The sequence below is a fragment of the Bos indicus genome, chromosome 23 (genome assembly GCF_029378745.1).
Source record: "Bos indicus isolate NIAB-ARS_2022 breed Sahiwal x Tharparkar chromosome 23, NIAB-ARS_B.indTharparkar_mat_pri_1.0, whole genome shotgun sequence".
NCBI lineage: Eukaryota > Metazoa > Chordata > Mammalia > Artiodactyla > Bovidae > Bos > Bos indicus.
The window spans coordinates 26966379-26988025 of record NC_091782.1 but is presented as its reverse complement, the minus strand read 5'-3'; the positions used below and the strand labels follow the sequence as shown (position 1 = coordinate 26988025).

The window sequence follows — 21647 nt, the reverse complement described above, 5'->3', positions numbered from 1 at the left end:
CATGGACAGAGGAGCCTGGTGGGCTAGAGTCCCTGGGGTCGCAAGGAGTCAGACATGACTGAGCAACTGAGCACACACGCATAACAAATAATAAGTCAATGCAAAAAAGTGCTTGGTAAAATAGATGTATAATAGATTTTAGCATTTTAAAAAGTGAGTAATTCCTGATTACATGTCCTTTAAAAAAACAATTCCCTGAAAAATATAGTTTTCCTCATAAAATTAAGAGCCAGCATATATTCTAAAATCAAACAAATAATCCTCCTGCTTATTTGCTTTTGAGGTGGAAGGAAGTGGCTTATGGCTGGTACTTAAGTCTCAGTGCTAAAAAAAAAATCCCTGAAATGACACTGTTATTTAAATACCTATCATCCTTCATGAGGCAGTTACAAAAATACAATCGAATAGTACCAGACACTGTATTTCCATGCTGTAAAATCATCCTCCTTACCTCATGGACCATTTCTTTCTCTTAAAAGAGAAAGATGATTTTAAACCTCTCCTTCCCTTGTGCATCAGAGGAGGCAGGCCCATGTCACCAAGGGTGAAACGTGATTTATGTGAACTGCCGTCGTCATCTATGATCCTCCTAATTGTGAGGAAGTGGGTCTGCTGGGAACACTAAGGGAAAAGTTTGGTTGCTTCTCATAAAACCACATGAGAAGCAACAGTTCTCTTTTCCTGCCTTTCAGATCATTGGTGATGCCATTGGCCTGATAAATCGACCAACTCTGGAAATTCCCTATCTTGGTCTATCCATTATGTGAGATAAGTTAAAGGAAAGTAAAGCTAATTAGATTGGATTCTTCTGCTATTAGTAGCAGAAAGTGTCTTCATAGATATATTCATACTATAGACCTCAGTTCTACCTTGTAATTTCACACCACAGGTCTCAAACAAAATGAAACACTTATTTATTCAAATCAGAGAATAAAATGACAGTAAAGTTGCAACCTTGGGATCAAATAAAACTTATCCCAACTGTATGCACACGGCAGACATGATTTATCAAATCTCTACAGGATGATAACCTGTTTCACACAAATAACACATAGTATAATTAACATACACAAAAACAAACTTTGAATTTGCTTGAAAATAATAGATGTGCAGGACTGTGAAGAATTCAACAATTACTTTGTAATAAACTTCTGAACAGTATTACCTACTGTTTCAATTTAGTTTGCATTTGAAATTGACTCTTCAGATGAAATGGGCTTCCCTGATGGCTCAATGAGTAAAGAACCCGCCTGCAAGGCAGGAGACACAGGAGACGTGGGTTTAATCCCTGGATCGGGAAGATCCGCTGGTGGAGGAAATGGCAACCCGCTCCAGTATTCTTGCCTGGAAAACATGGACAGAGGAGCCTGGCAGGCTACAGTCCATGGGGTCACAAAGAGTTGGACACGAGTGAGCATGCACATTGACTTCAGAGGGAATACAATAGCAGGACACACCAACTTTGTCAGCAATTTAATTGCCTAAGCCTGAGCTAGGAGAAAGGCCTTAATTCCTTCTATCATGGTGGCTTCTTGAGCTAGGAGAAATCACCATGGTTTCTGAGCCTATCCAACTTTTTTATGTTATTAAAGTCTTTGGAACTTAAAACTATATACTTACTTACCATTATAGTTCAACAATCGTTTATGCAAGGGTCAAAAAATTTTTGATTTACTTTTCTAGCTTGTTTTCTATCATATACTTTTGGTCAAATTTGTTTGAATCATTCCAGTTTGCTTTTAGTTTTTAAGCATCACTTTGTTAATCTTTTAATTTAAAATTATTTTTATTACATAGAATATTTGAACATTCCTCTAGTTAAAACTATTAAATGAAATAAATTCAAAAAAGTCTGACTTTCATATTTGTCCCCTTTAATCTATTCTCTCATTTGCCCAAAAGATAACAATTTTTTAAAAATAGTTCTGCCATTGTTTCTATTTACAAATGTAAGTAGATGATAGATAGATATTCTCCTCCTCTATCTTAGTTTTTAAAATGTTATAGACTGTACAAATCTAAACCTACTGAAAGTACATTTTGGGGATTATTCTAGAGTAGAAAATCTCATTTTTCTTCCAGTTGTAGGATATTTTTTTGTTTGGATGAACATCCCTGTATTCATAAATTTTCCTTTGTTTTTCAGAATTGTTTCTGATTTCTGCTAAGATAAGATCCATACTGGATTTTCCTGTAACAGACAGTAGTTTATCACACACTCTGGGGGGACTCAGAAATGCATATTTTCCACTAGAGTTGTGGCTTTGTCTTAGTGGCCTTCTGAAACCTACTTATGGGGAAGAATACACCCCAGCCACAGCATCAGCCTGTCACTGATGTTTATCTTAGAGACAGAAAAAGATTTAAATATTGAAGCCCACTATTAGTCTAATTAAAGAGGAGTTCAAGGAGTGAACTAACCCAGGATTAGATACTTTGTTTTAAAATCATGGCAAAGGAGAAAAAAAAAAACAGGAATATACATTTTGTAACTTTTAAATAATAGCAGATTACTATAAAGTGTGTTTATCTTTGAGGTTGCAAAGATGTAGGAAACCACCATGATAGAGGGAATTAAGGCCTTTCATCTAGCCCTGGAAAACATGCCTGACGACAGAATGTAGAAAACTCAAGGAAAAAACAGGGAAGGGAGCAAGGAAACCTCCAGATCCACAAATGACCAAATTTAGGAATATATAAGAAATAATAACCATTATTGTTTTATGATGCCACCCTCCACTTCTGTTTTCTTTCTACTTCTTTCCTTGAAACTGTATAAAGCAGATGATTGCCAGTCCATATTTATTTGAGATAAAAAGTTATATAATAATATGGACAGAAGATCCGAGGCACAGGAGGCACTAAAGGTTGAAAACAAAGGGGACCAGGAAAGAATGAAGATAAGGTATGGTGATCAATACTGAGAACGTCCAGGTCAAACATGGGGGCCAAGGAAACCAGCAAGAAGAACATTTTCTGCAGGGTCACTCAACCAGGAGCAAACGAGATCCTGAGAAGCACTCTTGTTGTGGAGGAATAGGAGCCAAGCAGGAGACCTTTCCAGGCCGTGAAGAAGCTGGGACAGAAGGTTCTTTTTTGAGTGTTACCATCTTCACTTCAGCTCAGGGGTCCTTCAGGAAGCAGAGGACAGTGTCATTTCCAGTCTTACTTTACAAGCAGCACTTCCCCTTGTCTCTGCCTCTCAGAGCCTTCTGTTAAAGCATTGCAGTAAGAAGGGGAAATTTTCTTAAGTCTCCTTGGGCCAAAGCCACTTTACAGTTCAAACCTTCTGTTTAGTGGACAGAAGAAGCTTCAGTGTAAACTGCATGATCAGAAGTCAGATCCACAGTCTTTCTCATTATTTCTGTCTCCTGTCTTGTCCCCTCTACCATCTGCTCTAGGAGACTAAATATGATTCTAAAAGAGAGTTAAGAAGCATTACCTATAGGCTGAAGTGCAGGGTGTCCTGGAAAAGAGGAAGAAAGACATATAGTTAAAAGATGGAGGTAAATCCACCCCCAAACACAATGTTCCCAGACCCAGAGCACTCTCCTAAGATTTCTCTCACACCACAGCCCACATCACTGGATGCCAGGATAGAGAGAAATGACATGAAGAACCTGAAGCTTCTCTCACACAAACCCAGTGTAATTTCATCAGCCTTAGTGTCTCTTCCCGCATTTGCCCCAGGATCTCCACCCCAAATTTCATGTGTGTTAACCAGTTTCTGGTCGTTATAGGCCATCACCTTTCATGTTTCAACCATGGCTAATCATGGACTGTCAGTGTCTGGATTTTCAGGAAATTTGAGGTAACTAGGTAATGACAGACTTCGTACAGGGTCACGAACCACCCGAGCAAAGTCACATTTCTTCTCCCAAAAGCCTGCAAGGAATATCATCTGCCAACTGGTTCCTCACCTTTCTTACTCCTGAGGTGGATGAACAGCCCCACGCCAAGGAAGAGCAGACCCAGAACAAAGCCTCCAACTCCACTCATCAGCTTCCTCTGAGCAGAGTCAGACTGTGCTCCTGAGAAAAGAAGCTAATTTTAGTCATTTTTATCCCAAATACAACTTCTCTATTTCAATCTCTAAGACTGAGAATTTTTTAATGTATTTAGTTTTTTTTTAGTTGAAGGATAATTGCTTTACAGAATTGTGATGGTTTCTGCCAAATGTCAACATGAATCAGCCAAGGTATACATATGTCCCCTCCCCCTTGAACTTCCGGCCCATCTCCCTCCCCATCCCACCTCTCTAGCTTACAGAGCCTCTGTTTGAGTTCCCTGAGTCATACAGGTATCTATTTTACATATGGTGATGTAAGTTTCCATGTTACGCTCTCCATACATCTCACTCTCTCCTTCCTTTCCCCATCCCGTGTCCATATAAGTCTGTTCTCTATGTATGTGTCTCTACTGCTGCCCTGCAGAAACATTCATCAGTACCATCTGTCTAGATTCCATATATATGTGTTAGTGCATGATATTTACCTTTCTCTTTCTGACCTACTTCACTCTGTATACTAGGTTCTAGGTTCATCCACCTCATTAGAACTGACTCCAGTGTGTTCCTTTATATGGTTGAGTTTCTGCCAAATGTCAATTTGTATATATGTACCACAGGTTTTTATCCATTCATCTGTCGATGGACATCTAGGTTGCTTCCATGTTCTAGCTATTGTAAATAGTGCTTCGATGAACACTGGGGTACATGTGTCTTTTTAATTTTGGTTTCTTCAGGGTATATGCCTAGTAGTGGGATTGCTGGGTCATATGGTGATTTTATTCCTAGTTTTTTAAGGAATCTCCATACCACCTTCCAAAGTGGCTGCATAAGATTGAGAATTTTTTATTAAACTTTTTATTTTGTATTGGAGTATGGCCAATTAACAATATTGTGACAGTTTCAGGCAGACAGCAAAGGAACTAAGCCAGACATATACATGTATCCATTCTCCCCCAAGGGAGAAGGAAATGACACCCCATTCCAGAATTCTTATCCAGGAAATCCCATGGATGGAGGAGTCTGGTGGGCTACAGTCCATGGGGTCACAAAGAGTTGAACATGACTTAGCGACTAAACAATAACAATTCTCCCCTAAACTCCCCTCCCATCCAGGCTGCTACATAACATTGGGCAGACCTATTATAAGACAGAGAGTTTTGAGAAGAGGGAAAGAAGGCTGCCCTGGAAGAACCAGAATAACTGGCAATTCCTACAAAAATTTGTCTTAAAAATCACACAGAGTAGCTTCAAGATTCAGGCACTGAACTCATTTAAACATTGCAGTCCTGATATAAGGCCACAGGACTTCAATATTTAGTAGGTGAGGAACCTGGGACGGAATGAGGTTAATTAGCTTGTGTGTGGTGACAGAGCCAATAAAGAGCATAGCTGAGGTTGAACTCCACTCACGTCAGGAAGGTTTGTACGCTGTAAAGGATGCACCTTTTCTCAGATCACAGTGAACAACTCAGAGCAACAGTGTCGGAAGTACAAGCCCAGCTGGAGGCAGGGGACTAGTGCCCAGGTCACAGGGTGACCGTGACTTGAGATTTCATGGAGGCTCAGACCAGGGATACCTCTTTTCTCCTTGTCAGGAAGAAATGCCTCCCCAGGGGGTGTAGGTATTTGGAGAAACTATGCCAAGATATCCGTAAAGTATCAGAGGATTTCTATCACAGGATAAAGGACTCCCCCAGTAACCTCAGCTGAAGGACAGGAGAATAAGGAGCAAATGAACACATGGTGTAGGGAGAGGAGACACCTGAAATTCAGGGGAAAGCAAGCCCCCTCCACGGTGGGTGAGGGACATATGAGATAGAGAGCTTCTCACTCCATTCCACTGTGAGAGGGCTCATCCGGCTGGGGTGCTCCACTTGGCAGGTGTAGACCTCTCCACTCTGAGGAACTGTTTCAAGCATCACCATGGTCTGGAAGGTCCAGTCTCCATTCTGGATCAGGCCTGTGGAGATCACCCCAGCCTCCTCTTCATGGCCGTTCCGGAACCACCTGACTTCAATGTGGCCTGGGTAGAAACTGTTCACAGAGCAGACCAGGAGGTTGTGGTGCTGCAGGGGCTGGGTCTTTGCAGGATACACAGTCACTGTAGGCTCCACTGGGAGAGAAAAAGTGGAGGGAATCAGTGAGCAAGACAAAGTGAGTCTCCTTGATTGGCTGCCTTTCTAAACCAATCACCAGAGCAGACTGCAGTCTCAGGTAGGCCAGACAGGCCATTTGGCCCAACTTTAGGAGCTAGTACTGTGAGCCTTGACTTTAATTCTTACAGCACTGGCCCATTACATTTAAAAGATGTTGAAAAAATATGTGTATGTGTGTTTCATAGCATGAAAAATAATTCATTGTTGAACTGAAGCATTTACAAATCTTTCAAGGCATACAGTGTACTGATTTCTGAAGCCAGACAGACTGGATTCACATCCAGGCTCTTCCTCTTAGTGACTGGGAGAATTTTTACATTTCCACGTGCCTCAGCTTTCTATCTATAAAAGGGTATTATTATCCTAATTTACCTCTCAGCACTATGTGAGGATTATTCCATGTAAAGTATGTAAAACAATAACTGGAACTTAGTCTTCAATATATGTTAGCTATTGTTATCCTTGTTTAACTGAAGAGAAAATATGAATCAAAGTGTCGATAAATTAGGGAACAGCAGTGGGGTAGGTGTGGATATAGAACATGACATCCTGGGAAAGCTGTCTCCAGGCACTCACACCTTAGAACATCTCAGAATGGTTCCACCCTGGGAAGAAGGAAAGACACGGGTGATTCTCTAAGTCTATGAGTTGAATCCCAAGAAAAACTTGAGTCCTGAAGGAGAGGTAAAGCAGGAAGGAAAGTCACTAATTAAAAAGAAAAAATTCTTTGACTTTCCTGGTGGTCCAGCGGTTAAGAATCCACCTGCCAATCCACCCACTGGTTCAGGGGACGCAAGTTCAGTTCCTGATCTGGGAAGATCTCACGTGCTCCAAGGAAACTAAACCCGTGCCACAACTACTGAGCCCACGTGCTGCAACTGCTGAAGCTCCCACACCCTAGAGCCCATGCTCTGCAACAAGAGAACCCACTGCAGTGAGAAGCCCATGCACTGCAACCAGAAAGCAGTCTTTGCTCGCTGCAACTAGAGAAAGCCTGCACGCAGAAAGGAAAACCCAGCACAGTCAAAAATTAATTAATCTTAAAAGAGTACAAAACTTAAAATTTCTTATAATTGTATAACCCCAGAACCAGCTCCAATCTGGCCCTATTCTGTTTCAAGCAAGATACTGAGTTGCTTTTCAGAGACGAAAGAACAAAACCATGAGTCGTGCAGCTGAAGCACGAGCAAAGGTGAAAATCTGGACCCAGAACCAGTTTCTCCCTGACCACAGAAGCAAAAGATGCAGATGTGAAGCAAAGGGTCCATCATCCAGGAAGATGTGCTGAAGCTCCTGTACCACAGCTGACCATGAATGTCCAAGTTCCACAGCCCTTTGTTGGGTAGCACAATCACAGACACCTCAATGCCCTCTTCTCCTCTCTAACCACCTAGAGGGTTAGTCACTCAGTCATGTTCAACTTTTTGCGACCCCATGGACTGTAGCCCGCCAGGCTTCTCTGTCCATGGAATTCTACAGGCAAGAATACTTGAGTGGGTAGCCATTCTCTTCTCCAGGGGATCTTCCCCAGCCAGGGATCAAACTCAGGTCTCCTGCACTGTGGGCAGATTCTTTATGTCTGAGCGGCCAGGAAAGCCTAACCGCCCCTCCCAGTCAGTATTCCTCCATATCCCCTTCCCCTTTCTGCCACCTCACCTCTCCCACAGTCTGCCACCATCTTTCCTTCCTGCAGCCGTCCTCCATACCTCTTACCCTCTCCGGTCCTCTCAGACCCCCAGCCCCTTCCCCCGCCACATGCTCTCTCCCCTCTCACAATCACACACTGTCTCCCCGACAGCATGTGAGACTCCCAGTCTCATCTTCTCACAGCAACTTTCCTAACTTGAACTTGCTCACAATCCAACACTCACCTGGACGTAGCCTCTGTCTCTGTCCTCCTGTCTCTCTGTCTCTCTGTCTCTCTCTCACACACACATTCCTGCACACGTGCACGCACACACACACAACCTCCCCGAGGTCACCCACTGGCCTCGCTCACCTCGGCGCTGCCTCAGGAAGCTACCAATGCCCTGGTAGTTGGATCTGCACAACGTGTCCACCTTGGCCCGCATCTGCTCCATGAAGTCCTTTTGCTGGTTCCAGTACTCGGCGTCCAGCCTCCCCAGCTCCGTCAGGGCCGTGAACTCCCCCACATCGCTGTCGAAATGCACATCCTCCTGCGTGTTGTAGATGTATCTGGCAAAGAACCGCATCCGCTCCAATCCGTTGGAGAAACGACACTCACCCTTAAACTGATGGATGAAATGCGCTGTGTAGACGTGAAAGATCTGATCACTGGGAGGGCTCCTGGAAATGACTGACTGCAACGCCCACCAATGGGCGAGGGAGAAGGGGGTCGCTAGGAGAGAAGGGAGCACTAGGAACTCCTTCATTAGCTCCACTGGCACCCCTAATTACCGGCACTCATGGTTCATCTTTCATCTGCAGGATCAATCCAGACCATGGTGGTCGGGGAAGGCCCCTCTGATTCTAAGCCATGTGGGATGCAGTCAGCTCTGCACTTGGCTGGAGACCTCCAAGCCTGAGCTGGGCCAGGATTTACCCCATCGCTTCCACCTCCTGAATGCTTTCACCAGAAAAACACTCACTGCTCCTTCCTCTCACCCCACAGCCCTTCATCAGTTCCTGAAACACTTCCTTACCTGGTGCTGACCTTGTGCCAGGCCTGTGCTGCTGCCCCTGGGAATCCAAAGAAGGAAAAACAGACCTCTCCCCTACCTTATCTAGGAGTATAACATTTAGTGAGACTGATGGACGAAACCCAACCACGCAAAAGTTAATTACACAAGAGTCAGAAATATCAGAAGAAAAGTTAGGAGTTCAGGAAGAGAGAATAATTACATTAGGGTGGCAGAGAAGTTGTCTCAAATGATATTTAAGACGTGACATGACACAAATTTGTAAATCAACTATGAAAGTGAAAGTCACTCAGTCGTGTCCAACTCTTTGCAACCCCAAGGACTGTAGCCTAACCTCTTTCGGAATATAAAAACAAACATTTGATACAATGTGTGTGAGCTCAGTCATTTCAGTCCTATCCTATTCTTTGCGATTCTATGGACTGTAGCCCACCAGGCTCCTCTGTCCATGGAATTCTCTAGGCAAGAATATTGGAATGGGTAGTCGTTCCCTTCTCCAGGAGATCTTCCCAACCTAGGGATCGAACCCAGGTCTCCCACATTACAGACAGATTCTTCACCAGCTGAACCACTGGGGAAGTTCATAATCAACTATACTTCAGTTTTTTGTTTTTTGTTTTTTAAAGATGTGACATGAAAGGTTAGCTTTAGATGGCTGAAGACAAGAAGTGTGTGTATGTCTGGGAGAAAAAGGAGGCATGTTTCAGGTAAAGGTAGTAGCATGTGTAAAGGCTTGAAAGAGATGATGAATTTCTGCAGGAATCCAGAGGAAAACCTCTCACTTGCACAGAGAGTGAGGAAGCAGGGTGAAATTTTTCACTAGAAAAATCACAGAAGCCAGTTCTTAAAAGTCTTATAGTTGATGTTAGGGTTTTGAATTTATGATAAATGGGAAACTTTTGAAGAGTTTTAAGGAAATTAAAACCATGATCCCAGTATACTTCTACCTTTCCTTTTTGGAATTTCCAAATCTGGATAGCTCGGAAAACCAATTTATTTTTTAAATTTGGTGACAGAACTCTTTTCAAATTTGACCTGATTAGGTAAGAGATCAAATATGTCTCTTAGGTGAGGGTGGCTATTCTAAACATTGTAGGCTGTCTACCAGCATCTCTGGCCTCTACTCACTTGATGTCAGAAGAAACCCTCAGTGTAACAACCAAAAATGGCTCTCAGTTCAGTTCAGTCACTCAGTCAGGTCCGACTCTTTGTGATGCCATGGACTGCCCCACACCAGGCCTTCCTGTCCATCACCAACTCCTGGAACTTGCTCAAACTCATGTCCATCAAGTCAGTGATGCCATCCAACCATCTCATCCTTTGTCATCCCCTTCTTCTCCTGCCTTCGATCTTTCCCAGCATCAGGGTGTTTTCAAATGAGTCAGTTCTTCCCATTAGGTGGCCAAAGGATTGGAGTTTCAGCTTCAGGATCAGCCCTTCCAATGAATATTCAGGACTGATATCCATTAGGATGGACTGGTTGGACCTCCGTGCAGTCCAAGGGACTCTCAAGAGTCTTCTCCAACATCAATTCTTAGGCATCAATTCTTAGGCACTCAGCTTTCTTTATAGTCCAACTCTCACATCCATACATGACTACTGGAAAAACCATAGCTTTGACTAGATGGACCTTTGTCGGCACGGTAATGTCTCTGCTATTTAATATGCTGTCTATGTTGGTTGGAGCTTTTCTTCCAAGGAGCAAGCATCTTGTAATTTCATGGCTGCAGTTACCATCTGCAGTGATTTTGGAGCCCCCAAAAATAAAATCTGCCACTGTTTCCCCATATATTTGCCATGAAGTGATGGGACCAAATGCCATGATCTTCATTTTATGAATGTTGCTGCTCCTGCTGCTAAGTCGCTTCAGTCATGTCTGACTCTACAGGACCCCATAGATGGCACCTACCAGGCTCCCCCATCCCTGGGATTCTCCAGGCAAGAACACTGGAGTGAGTTGCCATTTCCTTCTCTGAATGTTGAATTTTAAGCTAACTTTTTCACTCTCTTCTTTCACTTTCATCAAAAGGCTCTTTCTTTACTTTTTCTTCACTTTCTGCCATAAAGGGTGGTGTCATCTGCATATCTGAGGTTATTGATATTTCTCCCAGCAATCTTGATTCCAGACTGTGCTTCATCCAGCCCAGCATTTCACATGATGTACTCTGCATATAACTTAAATAAGTAGGGTGACAATATACAGCCTTGATATACTCCTTTCTTGATTTGGAACCAGTCTGTTGTTCCACGTCCAGTTCTAACTGTGGCTTCTTGACCTGTATTCAGGTTTCTCAGGAGGCAGGTCAGGTGGTCTGGTATTCCCATTTCTTTCAGAATTTTCCACAGTTTGTTGTGATTCACACTGTCAAAGGCTTTGGCATAGTCAATAAAGCAGATGTTTTTGTGGAACTCTCTTGCTTTTTTGATGATCCAACGAATGTTGGCAATTTGATCTCTGGTTCCTCTGCCTTTTCTAAACCCAGCTTAAACATCTGGAACTACACAGTTCATGTACTGTTGAAGCCTGGCTTGGAGAATTGTGAGCATTACTTTGCTGGTATGTGAGATGAGTGCAATTGTGCAGTAGTTTGAACATTCTTTGGCATTAGCTTTCTTTGGGATTGGAATGAAAACTGACCTTTTCCAGTCCTATGGCCACTGCTGAGTTTTCCCAATATGCTGGCATATTGAGTGCAGCACTTTCATAGCATCATCTTTTAGGATTTGAAATAGCTCAACTGGAATTCCATTACCTCCACTAGCTTTGTTTGTAGTGATGTTTCCTAAGGCCCACTTGACTTCACATTCCAGGATGTCTGGGTCTAGGTGAGTGATCATTACCATCATGGTTATCTGGGTCATGAAGATCTTTTTTGTATAGTTCTGTGTATTCTTGCCACCTCTTCTTAATATCTCCTGCTTCTGCTTCTGGCTCTAGATATTGCCAAATACTCGGGGTCAAGGAGTTGGGGGAAGTGTTGGTGATCTGTCACTGGATGAGTTCAACTAGTATAAATCATCTGAAAATATGTGGTCAATAGCCACGGTTAATTTTGGAGTACTGAGAATTACATTAAAAGTTTTGCCAATATTTTATCTGTTGAAAATCTTGTTCCTATATGAAATTTCTGTTTTTAAAGAATCCACTCCCAATGAAGAGATATTTTTCCAGCAAAATAAATTTGAGTATGACTTACTTATTTCTTTGCCTCACCAGCCAATTAAAAAGACATGTAATTTATTCTTCACGTCATCTTCCTTCTTAATTTCCCTGCCACTTGTCCACTACTTATCTATATTAGTAAACTACAACTACAGATATTTCAGTCCTATTCAAAACCCCAGATAACTCATTTCTAACTTTGCCTGCTACACCCAATAATACCAGTATTATTGGTATTAATAATATTGAATTACTAGCCTTGGCCAGATGTAGGACTCTCATTTCTGCAGTCAAGTACCCTCAGAAAGTACTCATCTCACATGCTAGCAAGGAAATGCTTTAAATTCTCCAAGCCAGGCTTCTGCAATACATGAACTGTGAACTTTCAGATGTTCAAGCTGGTTTTAGAAAAGGCAGAGGAACCAGAGATCAAATTGTCAACAGCCGCTGGATCATCAAAAAAGCAAGAGAGTTCCAGAAAAACATCTATTTCTGCTTTATTGACTATGCCAAAGCCTTTGACTGCGTGGATCACAATAAACTGTGGAAAATTCTGAAAGAGATGGGATACCAGACCACCTGACCTGCCTCTTGAGAAACCTCTATGCAGGTCAAGAAGCCACAGTTAGAACTGGACATGGAACAACAGACTGGTTCCAAATAGGAAAAGGAGTACGTCAAGGCTGTATATTGTCACCCTGCTTATTTAACTTATATGCAGAGTACATCTTGAGAAACACTGGACTGGAAGAAGCACAAGCTGGAATCAAGATTGCCAGGAGAAATATCAATAACCTCAGATATGCAGGTGACACCACCCTTATGGCAGAAAGTGAAGAGGAACTAAAAAGCCTCTTGATGAAAGTGAAAGTGGAGAGTGAAAAAGTTGGCTTAAAGCTCAACATTCAGAAAACGAAGATCATGGCATCTGGTCCCATCAGTTCATGGCAAATAGATGGGGAAACAGTGGAAACAATGGCTGACTTTATTTTTCTGGGCTCCAAAATCACTGCAGATGGTGATTGCAGCCATGAAATTAAAAGACGCTTACTCTTTGGAAGGAAAGTTATGACCAACCTAGACAGCATATTAAAAACCAGAGACATTAATTTTTCAACAAAGGTTTGTCTAGCCAAGGCTATGGTTTTTCCAGTGGTCATGTATGGATGTGAGAGTGGGACTGTGAAGAAAGCTGAGCACTGAAGAATTGATGCTTTGAACTGTGTTGTTGGAGAAGACTCTTGAGAGTCCTTTGGACTGCAAGGAGATCCAAGCAGTCCATCCTAAAGGAGATCAATCCTGGGTGTTCATTGGAAGGACTGATGTTGAAGCTGAAACTCCAATACTTTGGCCACCTCATGCGAAGAGTTGACTCATTTGAAAAGACCCTGATGCTGGGAAAGATTGAGGGCAGGAGGAGAAGTGGATGACAGAGGATGAGATGGTTGGATGGCATCACCGACTCGATGGACATGGGTTTAGGTAGACTCCAGGAGTTGGTGATAGACAGGGAGGCTTGGCATGCTACGGTTCATGGGGTCGCAAAGAGTCGGACACAATTGAGCGACTGACCTGAACTGAACCCTTAGAAACGGAGAAGGTTAGAAAAAATAACATTCTCATATAGACAGCTTATAGAAAAAGAACAGGACCCCAGACTTTGAATACAGGCCTTCACTTAGAAATGATGGCAGAGAGGAGTGTTCTCTGGGTCAGACTAGGTCCACTTACTATTCAGGAATTCTCTAATACCTTCTTGTCACATGACAAAGTTTGAAAAGAGCAAGTCACACAACAATCTCCCCAAATCTGTTCACTTTATCTTTACTATTGTCTTTGTCACCACCACTCTAAGTGAAGCCACAGTATACCTGCCCTGTAGAATTCTGCCATGTTCTTAAATGGTGTCCTCCACTCCACTTGTGAACCTCTGGAGTCCAGTCTCCGTGTGGTAGCTAGATTATTTTTTAAAATAAACAAACTGACTCTCCTTATAATCTCTCAGTAGTTTCACATATCTCCATAAATAAAAGTCAAAGTTTGGACCATGGGGGCTTTCCTGGTGGCTCAGTGGTGAAGAATTTGCCTGCCAACGCAGGAGACATGGGTTCAATCCCTGATCAGGGAGGATCCCACGTGTTGTGGAGCAATGAAGCCCGTGCGCCACAACTATTGAGCCTGTCCTCCAGAGCCCAGAAGCCACAACTACTGAAACCCGTTTGCCCTAGAGCCTGCGCTCGGCAACAGGAAAACCCACCGCAATGAGCAGCCTGTGCACCACAGCTAGAGAAAAACGTGCTCGGCAACAAAGACCCAGCATAGCCAAAGATAAATACATGAATAATTTTTTTTTTTTTTTAAGTTTTCATCACAACCACCAGAGCCTAATACGATTTGGCTCCTAGTTTCCTCTCCAATCTCATCTTATTTCACTGTCCAACCAGCTTGCTTTGCTTCAGCCGCTCTAATCTTCATTCTGTCCCTTAAACCCAGCAAACACCTTCTCACATTTCAGCCTCTCCTCTGCTCCGTCTCCCTGGGGCACTTGTCCCTTAAGATCCCTCACGTGTCTGGCTTCTTCTCATCGTTTATGTCTCAGTCGACTGTCACCTTCTCAGGGAGAGCTTCCTAGACGCTTGAACTGAAGTCAGGTGAATACAGTTCTCTCTGTTCTACAACCCTGAAGTGTTCTTTCAGCACATTTATTGCTCTCTGAAATGATTTTCCCTGTTAAGTGTTTACTGAGTTGTCTTCCTCTCCCCCCATTAGGTAAGCTGATGACTGCAAGGGACTTTCCTAAGTTACTGAAATAGAATTCTCTGAGGCAAGAACAGAACCCAGTATATAATAGTTGCTCAGAAAAAGACATTTGAGTTCAAAATGAATACACCCAGTGTTCTGGAAATGGGTCTTTGTGTGACTCCTGGAAGGCAAGAAAGAGCTCAGCTCTAAAACTCTTTTATTCTGTAGGCATATGATATCCTTTCCATTTCCTGTGAGGAATTCAGGCAAACTTCCTTTTGCTCCTCCTACTAGTTGGAAGAAACATTCACAAGAGAGGAAAAGGTGATTTTAAGATTCAGGGAAACTTTCATTAAGTTTCATCTCGTCCAATTGATCTGTTATAGTGCTGAAGGTTTGTGCAAACTTTTTTCTCTAATGGGGATTTTTTCTAATGGTCATGGCATAGCTTGAGGAAAGAATAGGGAAGAACCAGAAAGGAGAGGACACCAAACATGACTAATTAAGGAAATTAAATGGCATTATTAGTGAACCTATGAAGTTTGGGGCCAATATCTGATAGGCCAATGAGTTCCCTTGACTTACTTCTTGACTTTCAACCCAGTAGGATGGAAACAACCTCACATTCTCAGGACTCTTCTCAGAGTTTATGGTTTGCCATATGAAAATGCTGATATTTGACTACTTATAACCTACAAAAACAGAATTTCCTGTAATTTATCCTTTACTAGCTGAATCCCTTTGCATGTGCTCAGACCAGAGAATGGGGAGATAGAGGAGAAACTAATCATGTAGAAAGATTCAAAATAGATTTATAAAGAACACTAACCTGTATCAGGTTTTCAGAAGATGCCATAAATTCTTTAAGGCACTAAAGAACACCCTATGGATGCTCCTTATCTACAGAGTCATTCCAAGTAGTTAAAGATCCCTGGTTTAGCTCCAGGATGCTTTACCCAGGAGAAAGAGAGAAAATTAACGCCAACTTCTGTCAGAGAAGCTCCAGGGCAGGGATATAGGCATTTTAAACATTGTGGTTCAGGGAGATAGGAAAAGATATAGTGAGGGGTGTCCTCTGATACATTCTCACATATTGGGGAGAGACAGCAACATCATAGACTCTGTTAAGGACAAACATAGCATCTTCCTAGGAGAGACTGTTCTAATTCCACGAGAGTCCCTGTAAATTTTCAGAGAAAGTTTTCTTTTTTCTGATATGTGTGTTGAGTGTGTGCTCTTTCGTGTCCAACTCTTTGTGATACCATGGACTGTAGCTCACCAGGGTCCTCTGTCCTTGGAATTCTCCAGGCAAGAATACTGGAGTGGATTGCCATTTCCTCCTCCAGGGTATCTTTGCGACTCAATCCTCTTAAGATCCTTAGAGGAATGGGTTGTAAGACTAGAGAGGTTTTATTGGAGGAGAATTGAGAAGACTTATCCCATGTATATGGAGTTACCTTAAGCAGCATTCAGAAGGCAGGCATCCAAGGCCCTTTTCTTGTGGAAGGAACGAAGGCTCCATGTGATAAGGACTGGTGATGACTGAAGAGAATGTCACAGGTTTTTAAGAGATGTAGTCTGGACATAGAGACAATGGTAACTCCCTTTCTTCTCCCACCCATAATAGCTCACCCTCCCCTCAAAGGTGTGCACTTACGTTGGGTTTCCCTGGCCCAAGAGAAGGGAAGGCTGAGCACCATCAGTAGCACTGCCAAAGCTGCCATCCAGTGAACCACAGACACATCATACAGGAGAACACAGAGCGTGAGGGAGCAGCTGAGAGTTACTCAGTGAGGACTAGGACCCTCTTCAACCCACGTGGCCAAACAATATTAACCAATGAACTCTTTCTTCCTGGATTGGGTGATCTCAGTGTTAGAAAAACCAATCAGCATCAGAGGTGGATAGCATCATCATTTGCTGGTCAGAGATTCAGTAGGAAGGTCCTCTTCTGAAACTTAGAATTCTCTCCATTAAAAAGATTATTTTAACTTAGTACTTTAAAGGTTTGGTCCAGTTGTATCTGAGATATTTTAATTGGGCCCCTCTTGGGCACCTGTCTGTGCTGGTCACTGATGTGTCACTCGTTTGAGCCTTTTAGGAAATCTTTCCTCTTACTTGAGATACTTTCACAAATGTAGGTGTGAGTGTATGAGGAATTGAGGAAGTGGAGAGAAAATTGTTGCATTTTAAGAGTCCTATGATCTCATCCTTTGTGCATCATAACTTAGTGTTGTAGATTTGGGGAAATTACTGAACTTGTTGAAAACAAAGCACTTTGATTTTTCAAGTATTTCAATTCTGAAAAATGCTGTAATTCTGTGGACAACTGAAAGAACAGTGTCCCTAGTAACAGAATTATAACTGTTGTATGGAGAGTATAGACTGTACCTCCTTACAGAGAAGATTGTCTCTGATAAACTACAGGAAATTAAATATTAGTCAATAATTTAATGTAAATGAAAATGTCTTCAGGTTTGTCCCTGATAATATGATTGACTTTAGTGGCACCTCCAGAAAACACAGAGAGAAAGGGGGACTTATATGATGTGACCTATGTGGAATGGAGGGTCTTAAAGGTATTTTTTATAGCATGTTATCTAACAAGGTAATAAAACCAACTGCCCACATCATAGTATGCAAGAGACTGAGAGATGGATAAAGGACTTCAAGTCAGCCATTGGCACAATAACTCAGCTTTAAAATGTAATATCTTACCTAAAAAAGTGTTGAGTTCCTTATTCCTGTTTCCCATTAGGATTTGCTCATTTTACTGGGGATATGTCCCTTATTTATCAACTTCCCTTGCTTTATCCTAAGAAAAGAAGACTTTGCTAATGAAAACATTACAGAGTGTTTAGGAAAGAGAACACTATGGGAAAACTATGAATTATATCTTCTGATATAATCACATAATTTTAAATATATAAATCTAGTACAGCCACTATGGAGAACAGTGTGGAGATTCCTTAAAAAACTGGAAATAGAACTGCCTTATGATCCAGCAATCCCACTGCTGGGCATACACACTGAGGAAACCAGAAGGGAAAGAGACACGTGTACCCCAATGTTCATCGCAGCACTGTTTATAATAGCCAGGACATGGAAGCAACCTAGATGTCCATCAGCAGATGAATGGATAAGAAAGCTGTGGTACATGTACACAATGGAGTATTACTCAGCCATTAAAAAGAATTCATTTGAATGAGTTCTAATGAGGTGGATGAAACTGGAGCCTATTATACAGAGTGAAGTAAGCCAGAAGGAAAAACACCAATACAGTATACTAACGCATATATATGGAATTTAGAAAGATAATAACAATAACCCTGTGTACAAGACAGCAAAAGAGACACTGATGTGTGGAACAGTCTTATGGACTCTGTGGGAGAGGGAGAGGGTGGGAAGATTTGGGAGAATGGCATTGAAACATGTAAAATATCATGTATGAAACGAGATGCCAGTCCAGGTTCAGTGCACGATACTGGATGCTTGGGGCTAGTGCACTGGGACGACCCAGAGGGATGGTATGGGGAGGGAGGAGGGAGGAGGGTTCAGGAAGGGGAGCACATGTATACCTGTGATGGATTCATTTTGATATTTGGCAAAACTAATACAATTATGTAAAGTTTAAAAATAAAATAAAATTAAAAAATAATAATAAATCTACATTAGATAATTCTTGCACATTATTTTAGAATAAATGTAATATCTCAGATTTAGAATGGACTTTAGAGGCCAACTATCTGTCTAAAGTTCAGCATTAATTTACACTCCAACCCAGTTCTGATAAGCATTTATCCTTTATGTGCATTAATAGTTCTAGTGATAGTACTCACCATTTGGCAATAAAAATGACTATAATTAATTGAGCAATTTTTGCTCTCTTTACCTTGTACCCAGAATTATACAAGGACCTTTTTATACATCTTTCTGAAATATAATTCTCACATCATTTCAGTTATTTTAGTACTCTTTCTAATCCTACAAAAGAGTAAAATTATGGTTGGAGGTTAAATAACCTTTGCAAGGATACAGGAGTAGAAAATGGCACATATCAGACTGAACCAAGATATATGTGACTCCAAATAACACAAGCTCAAATATTGGATCGTGAGTGAAGTGAAGTGAAAGTCACTCAGTTGTGTCTGACTCTTTGTGACCTCATGGACTATAACCTGCTAGGCTCCTCTGTCCACAGAATTCTCCAGGCCAGAATGCTGGAGTGGGTAACCATTCCCTTCTCCAAGGGATCTTCCCAACCCAGGGATCGAACCCAGGTCTCCCACATTGCAAGTGGATTCTTTACTGTCTGAGCCACCAGGGAAGCTGTAGAACCAAAACATTTTCTATTAAGTAGTCACAGAGAGATCAGCTAGAATTCTCATAGACTTGTCCATTAATGTCATATGTAGAAAGACGTTTTTTTTTTTTTTCTCTCTCTCTTTGGTCTAGATCTTGTGTTCATTGTGCTAGAGCAAAATATACACCTCTTTATCCATTATAATTACTGGCCACATAATTTTTCAAAACTCCACCTTGGTTTTCCACTAGCAACTGCCCAGTGATCCCAGGTGTACATCTGAAATGTTGTCTATTTCAAAATAAATAATGAATTATTTTAGCAGTTCTTTTGCCATTAGTTCGTTACCATAGACAAACAAGTTTATACCTTCAAATCACAAATTTACTAGTCATTCTCACCAGGTAGGAAAAGGAGCTACTCCCCTCGTCTTGACATCTCTTTCTAATGTTGTCAAACAAACCTATAGGAATTGCATTAAACCTAAAGATCATTGGGGAAGGGGGAGAATTAGTGTGTTTACTATGTTGAATCTACCAATACAACAACATAGTATGTCTCTCCAAATACTTACAACTTTTGATTATTTAAGCAAGTGTTTAAAACACTTTAAGCATACAAGTTCTATACATGTTTGTTAGGTTTTTATGTATTTATCCCATTTTTGAATGATTGATCATAATATTTTACTGTTAAATTTGACTCCATGTATTCACTGCAAGTATATAGAAATAGAATTGATGTGTGTAGGTTTATTTTGCATCCCAAGACCCTGCTAAACTCAGTTGTTATTTTCGAAATATTTTTAAGTCTTTAAACATTTTATAGAACTATCCATTTTATGAAACCACCTGGCTCTGGAGATTTCTTTTTCTTGAGTTTAAATATAAAGAATTAAAATTTTTAAATAGTTGTAGAGGTGTTCAGATTATCCAGTCCATCTTGTGAGAATTTTTATATTTATACTTCTTGAGGAGTTGGCTCATTTTGCAGAAGTTATCAAATTTGTGTGTATAAAGTTGTTTATAGTATCACTTTATTATTTTTTGGTATCTGTAGGGTCTGTGGGTATCTCTTGTTTTCTTCCTGATACTTGCAAATACTATTTTCTTTATCAGTCTTGCTAAAAGCTTGTCATTTTTACTGATCTTTTCAAAAGGTCAATTTTCATTTTATTGATATTTTATATTGTTCTGTTTTCAATATCACTAATTTCTGCGCATGTCTGAATCTCAATCCTTCGTTCTGCCTGCCTTGAATTTTTTGCTTTTCTTATTTTAGTTCCTTTAGGTGGGAACTTACTTTATTAATACGAGATTTCTCAGCTTCTCTACAGTCAACATTTAGTGCTGTAAATTTCTTGCTAAGCACTGTTTTAGCTGTATCTCACAAATTTTGGTATGTTGTTTTTACATTTTTATTGGAAATATAAAACCTCCACTTAGATCTTTGGATTATTTATAAACATCGGTCTGTAAATATTGTTCTCTAAATACTGATTAGATCCTATTTGTTTATAGTGTTCAGTTCTTTTCCATCCTTCTTGAGTTTCTGTTTAGTTGTTTTGAGAGGAATAGTGAAATCTCCAGCTATAATTGTGAATATGTTTTTTTCTCATTTTAGTTTGATCAGTTTTTTCTTCAGCTGTTTTTCAGCTCCGTTTTTGGGTGCAACACATTCAGGATTGCATTGTTTACGTGGTGGAGAATATTTTTATCTTTATGTAATGTTCCTCCTCTGTTCCTGGTAATTTTATTTGTTCTAAAATCTACTTTATCTTATATTAATACAGACTCTTTTGCTCCGTTTTGATAATATTTGCACATTGTACCCTTTTTTTTTTTTTTTGCATTGCTACTGCTAAGTCACTTCAGTCGTGTCCGACTCTGTGTGACCCCATAGACGGCAGCCTACCAGGCTCCCCGGTCCCTGGGATTCTCCAAGCCAAGAAACTGGAGTGGGTTGCCATTTCCATCTCCAATGCATGAAAGTGAAAAGTGAAAGTGAAGTTGCTCAGTCGTGTCCGACCCTTAGCGACCCCATGGACTGCAGCCCACCAGGCTCCTCCATCCATGGGATTTTCCAGGCAAGAACACTGGAGCAGGGTGCCATTGCCCTCTCATTCAACATACTTGTATTGCTGTAATTGAAGTGAACTTCTCATAGACATTAATTAGTGGGTCATTATCTTATCCACCTAGCAGTTTGATTACAGATTTTCCTCTATTTATGATAGTGTTATTTACTGATTAGTTGAAAATATCAAAACACCAAAAACAAAAACAATTTTTAAAAAGTTGAAAATGTCAAAAATGTGTTTAATACACCTAACCGACTAAACATCATAGCTTACCCTAAACTAACTTAAATGTTAAATGTTAAGCTGAAGCTGAAACTCTAATACTTTGGCCACCTGATGAGAAGAACTGACTCATTGGAAAAGACCCTGATGCTGGGAAAGATTGAAGGCAGGAGAAGGGGACGACAGATGATATGGTTGGATGGCATCACCAGCTCAATGGACATGAGTTTGAGGAAGCTCTGGGAGTTGGTGATGGACAGGGAGGCCTGGCGTGCTACAGTCCATGGGGTAGCAAAGAGTTGGACACGACCG

At 41.2% G+C, this 21647-nt stretch overlaps 1 protein-coding gene across 4 annotated transcripts; it reads right to left on the bottom strand.

Moving 5' to 3' along the window:
* Positions 1 to 892: 892 nt before the first annotated feature.
* LOC109577041 (HLA class II histocompatibility antigen, DRB1 beta chain-like) lies at positions 893 to 16529 on the bottom strand. Of its 4 annotated transcripts, XM_070778141.1 has the most exons (6): positions 16388 to 16529; positions 16188 to 16272; positions 8165 to 8361; positions 5841 to 6122; positions 3921 to 4031; positions 893 to 3466 (listed from the first exon to the last, which is right to left on the bottom strand). In XM_070778141.1, the coding sequence occupies exons 1-6, from the start codon at positions 16452 to 16454 to the stop codon at positions 3429 to 3431; spliced, it is 780 nt and encodes a 259-aa protein (XP_070634242.1). In that variant the 5' UTR covers positions 16455 to 16529; the 3' UTR covers positions 893 to 3428. The 4 variants fall into 4 exon arrangements, with proteins under 4 accessions (XP_070634242.1, XP_070634244.1, XP_070634245.1 ...); XM_070778143.1 differs by lacking the exon at positions 16188 to 16272 and having other exon boundaries at positions 8165 to 8434; positions 16388 to 16512; XM_070778144.1 differs by lacking the exon at positions 16388 to 16529 and having other exon boundaries at positions 8165 to 8434.
* Positions 16530 to 21647: the final 5118 nt, after the last annotated feature.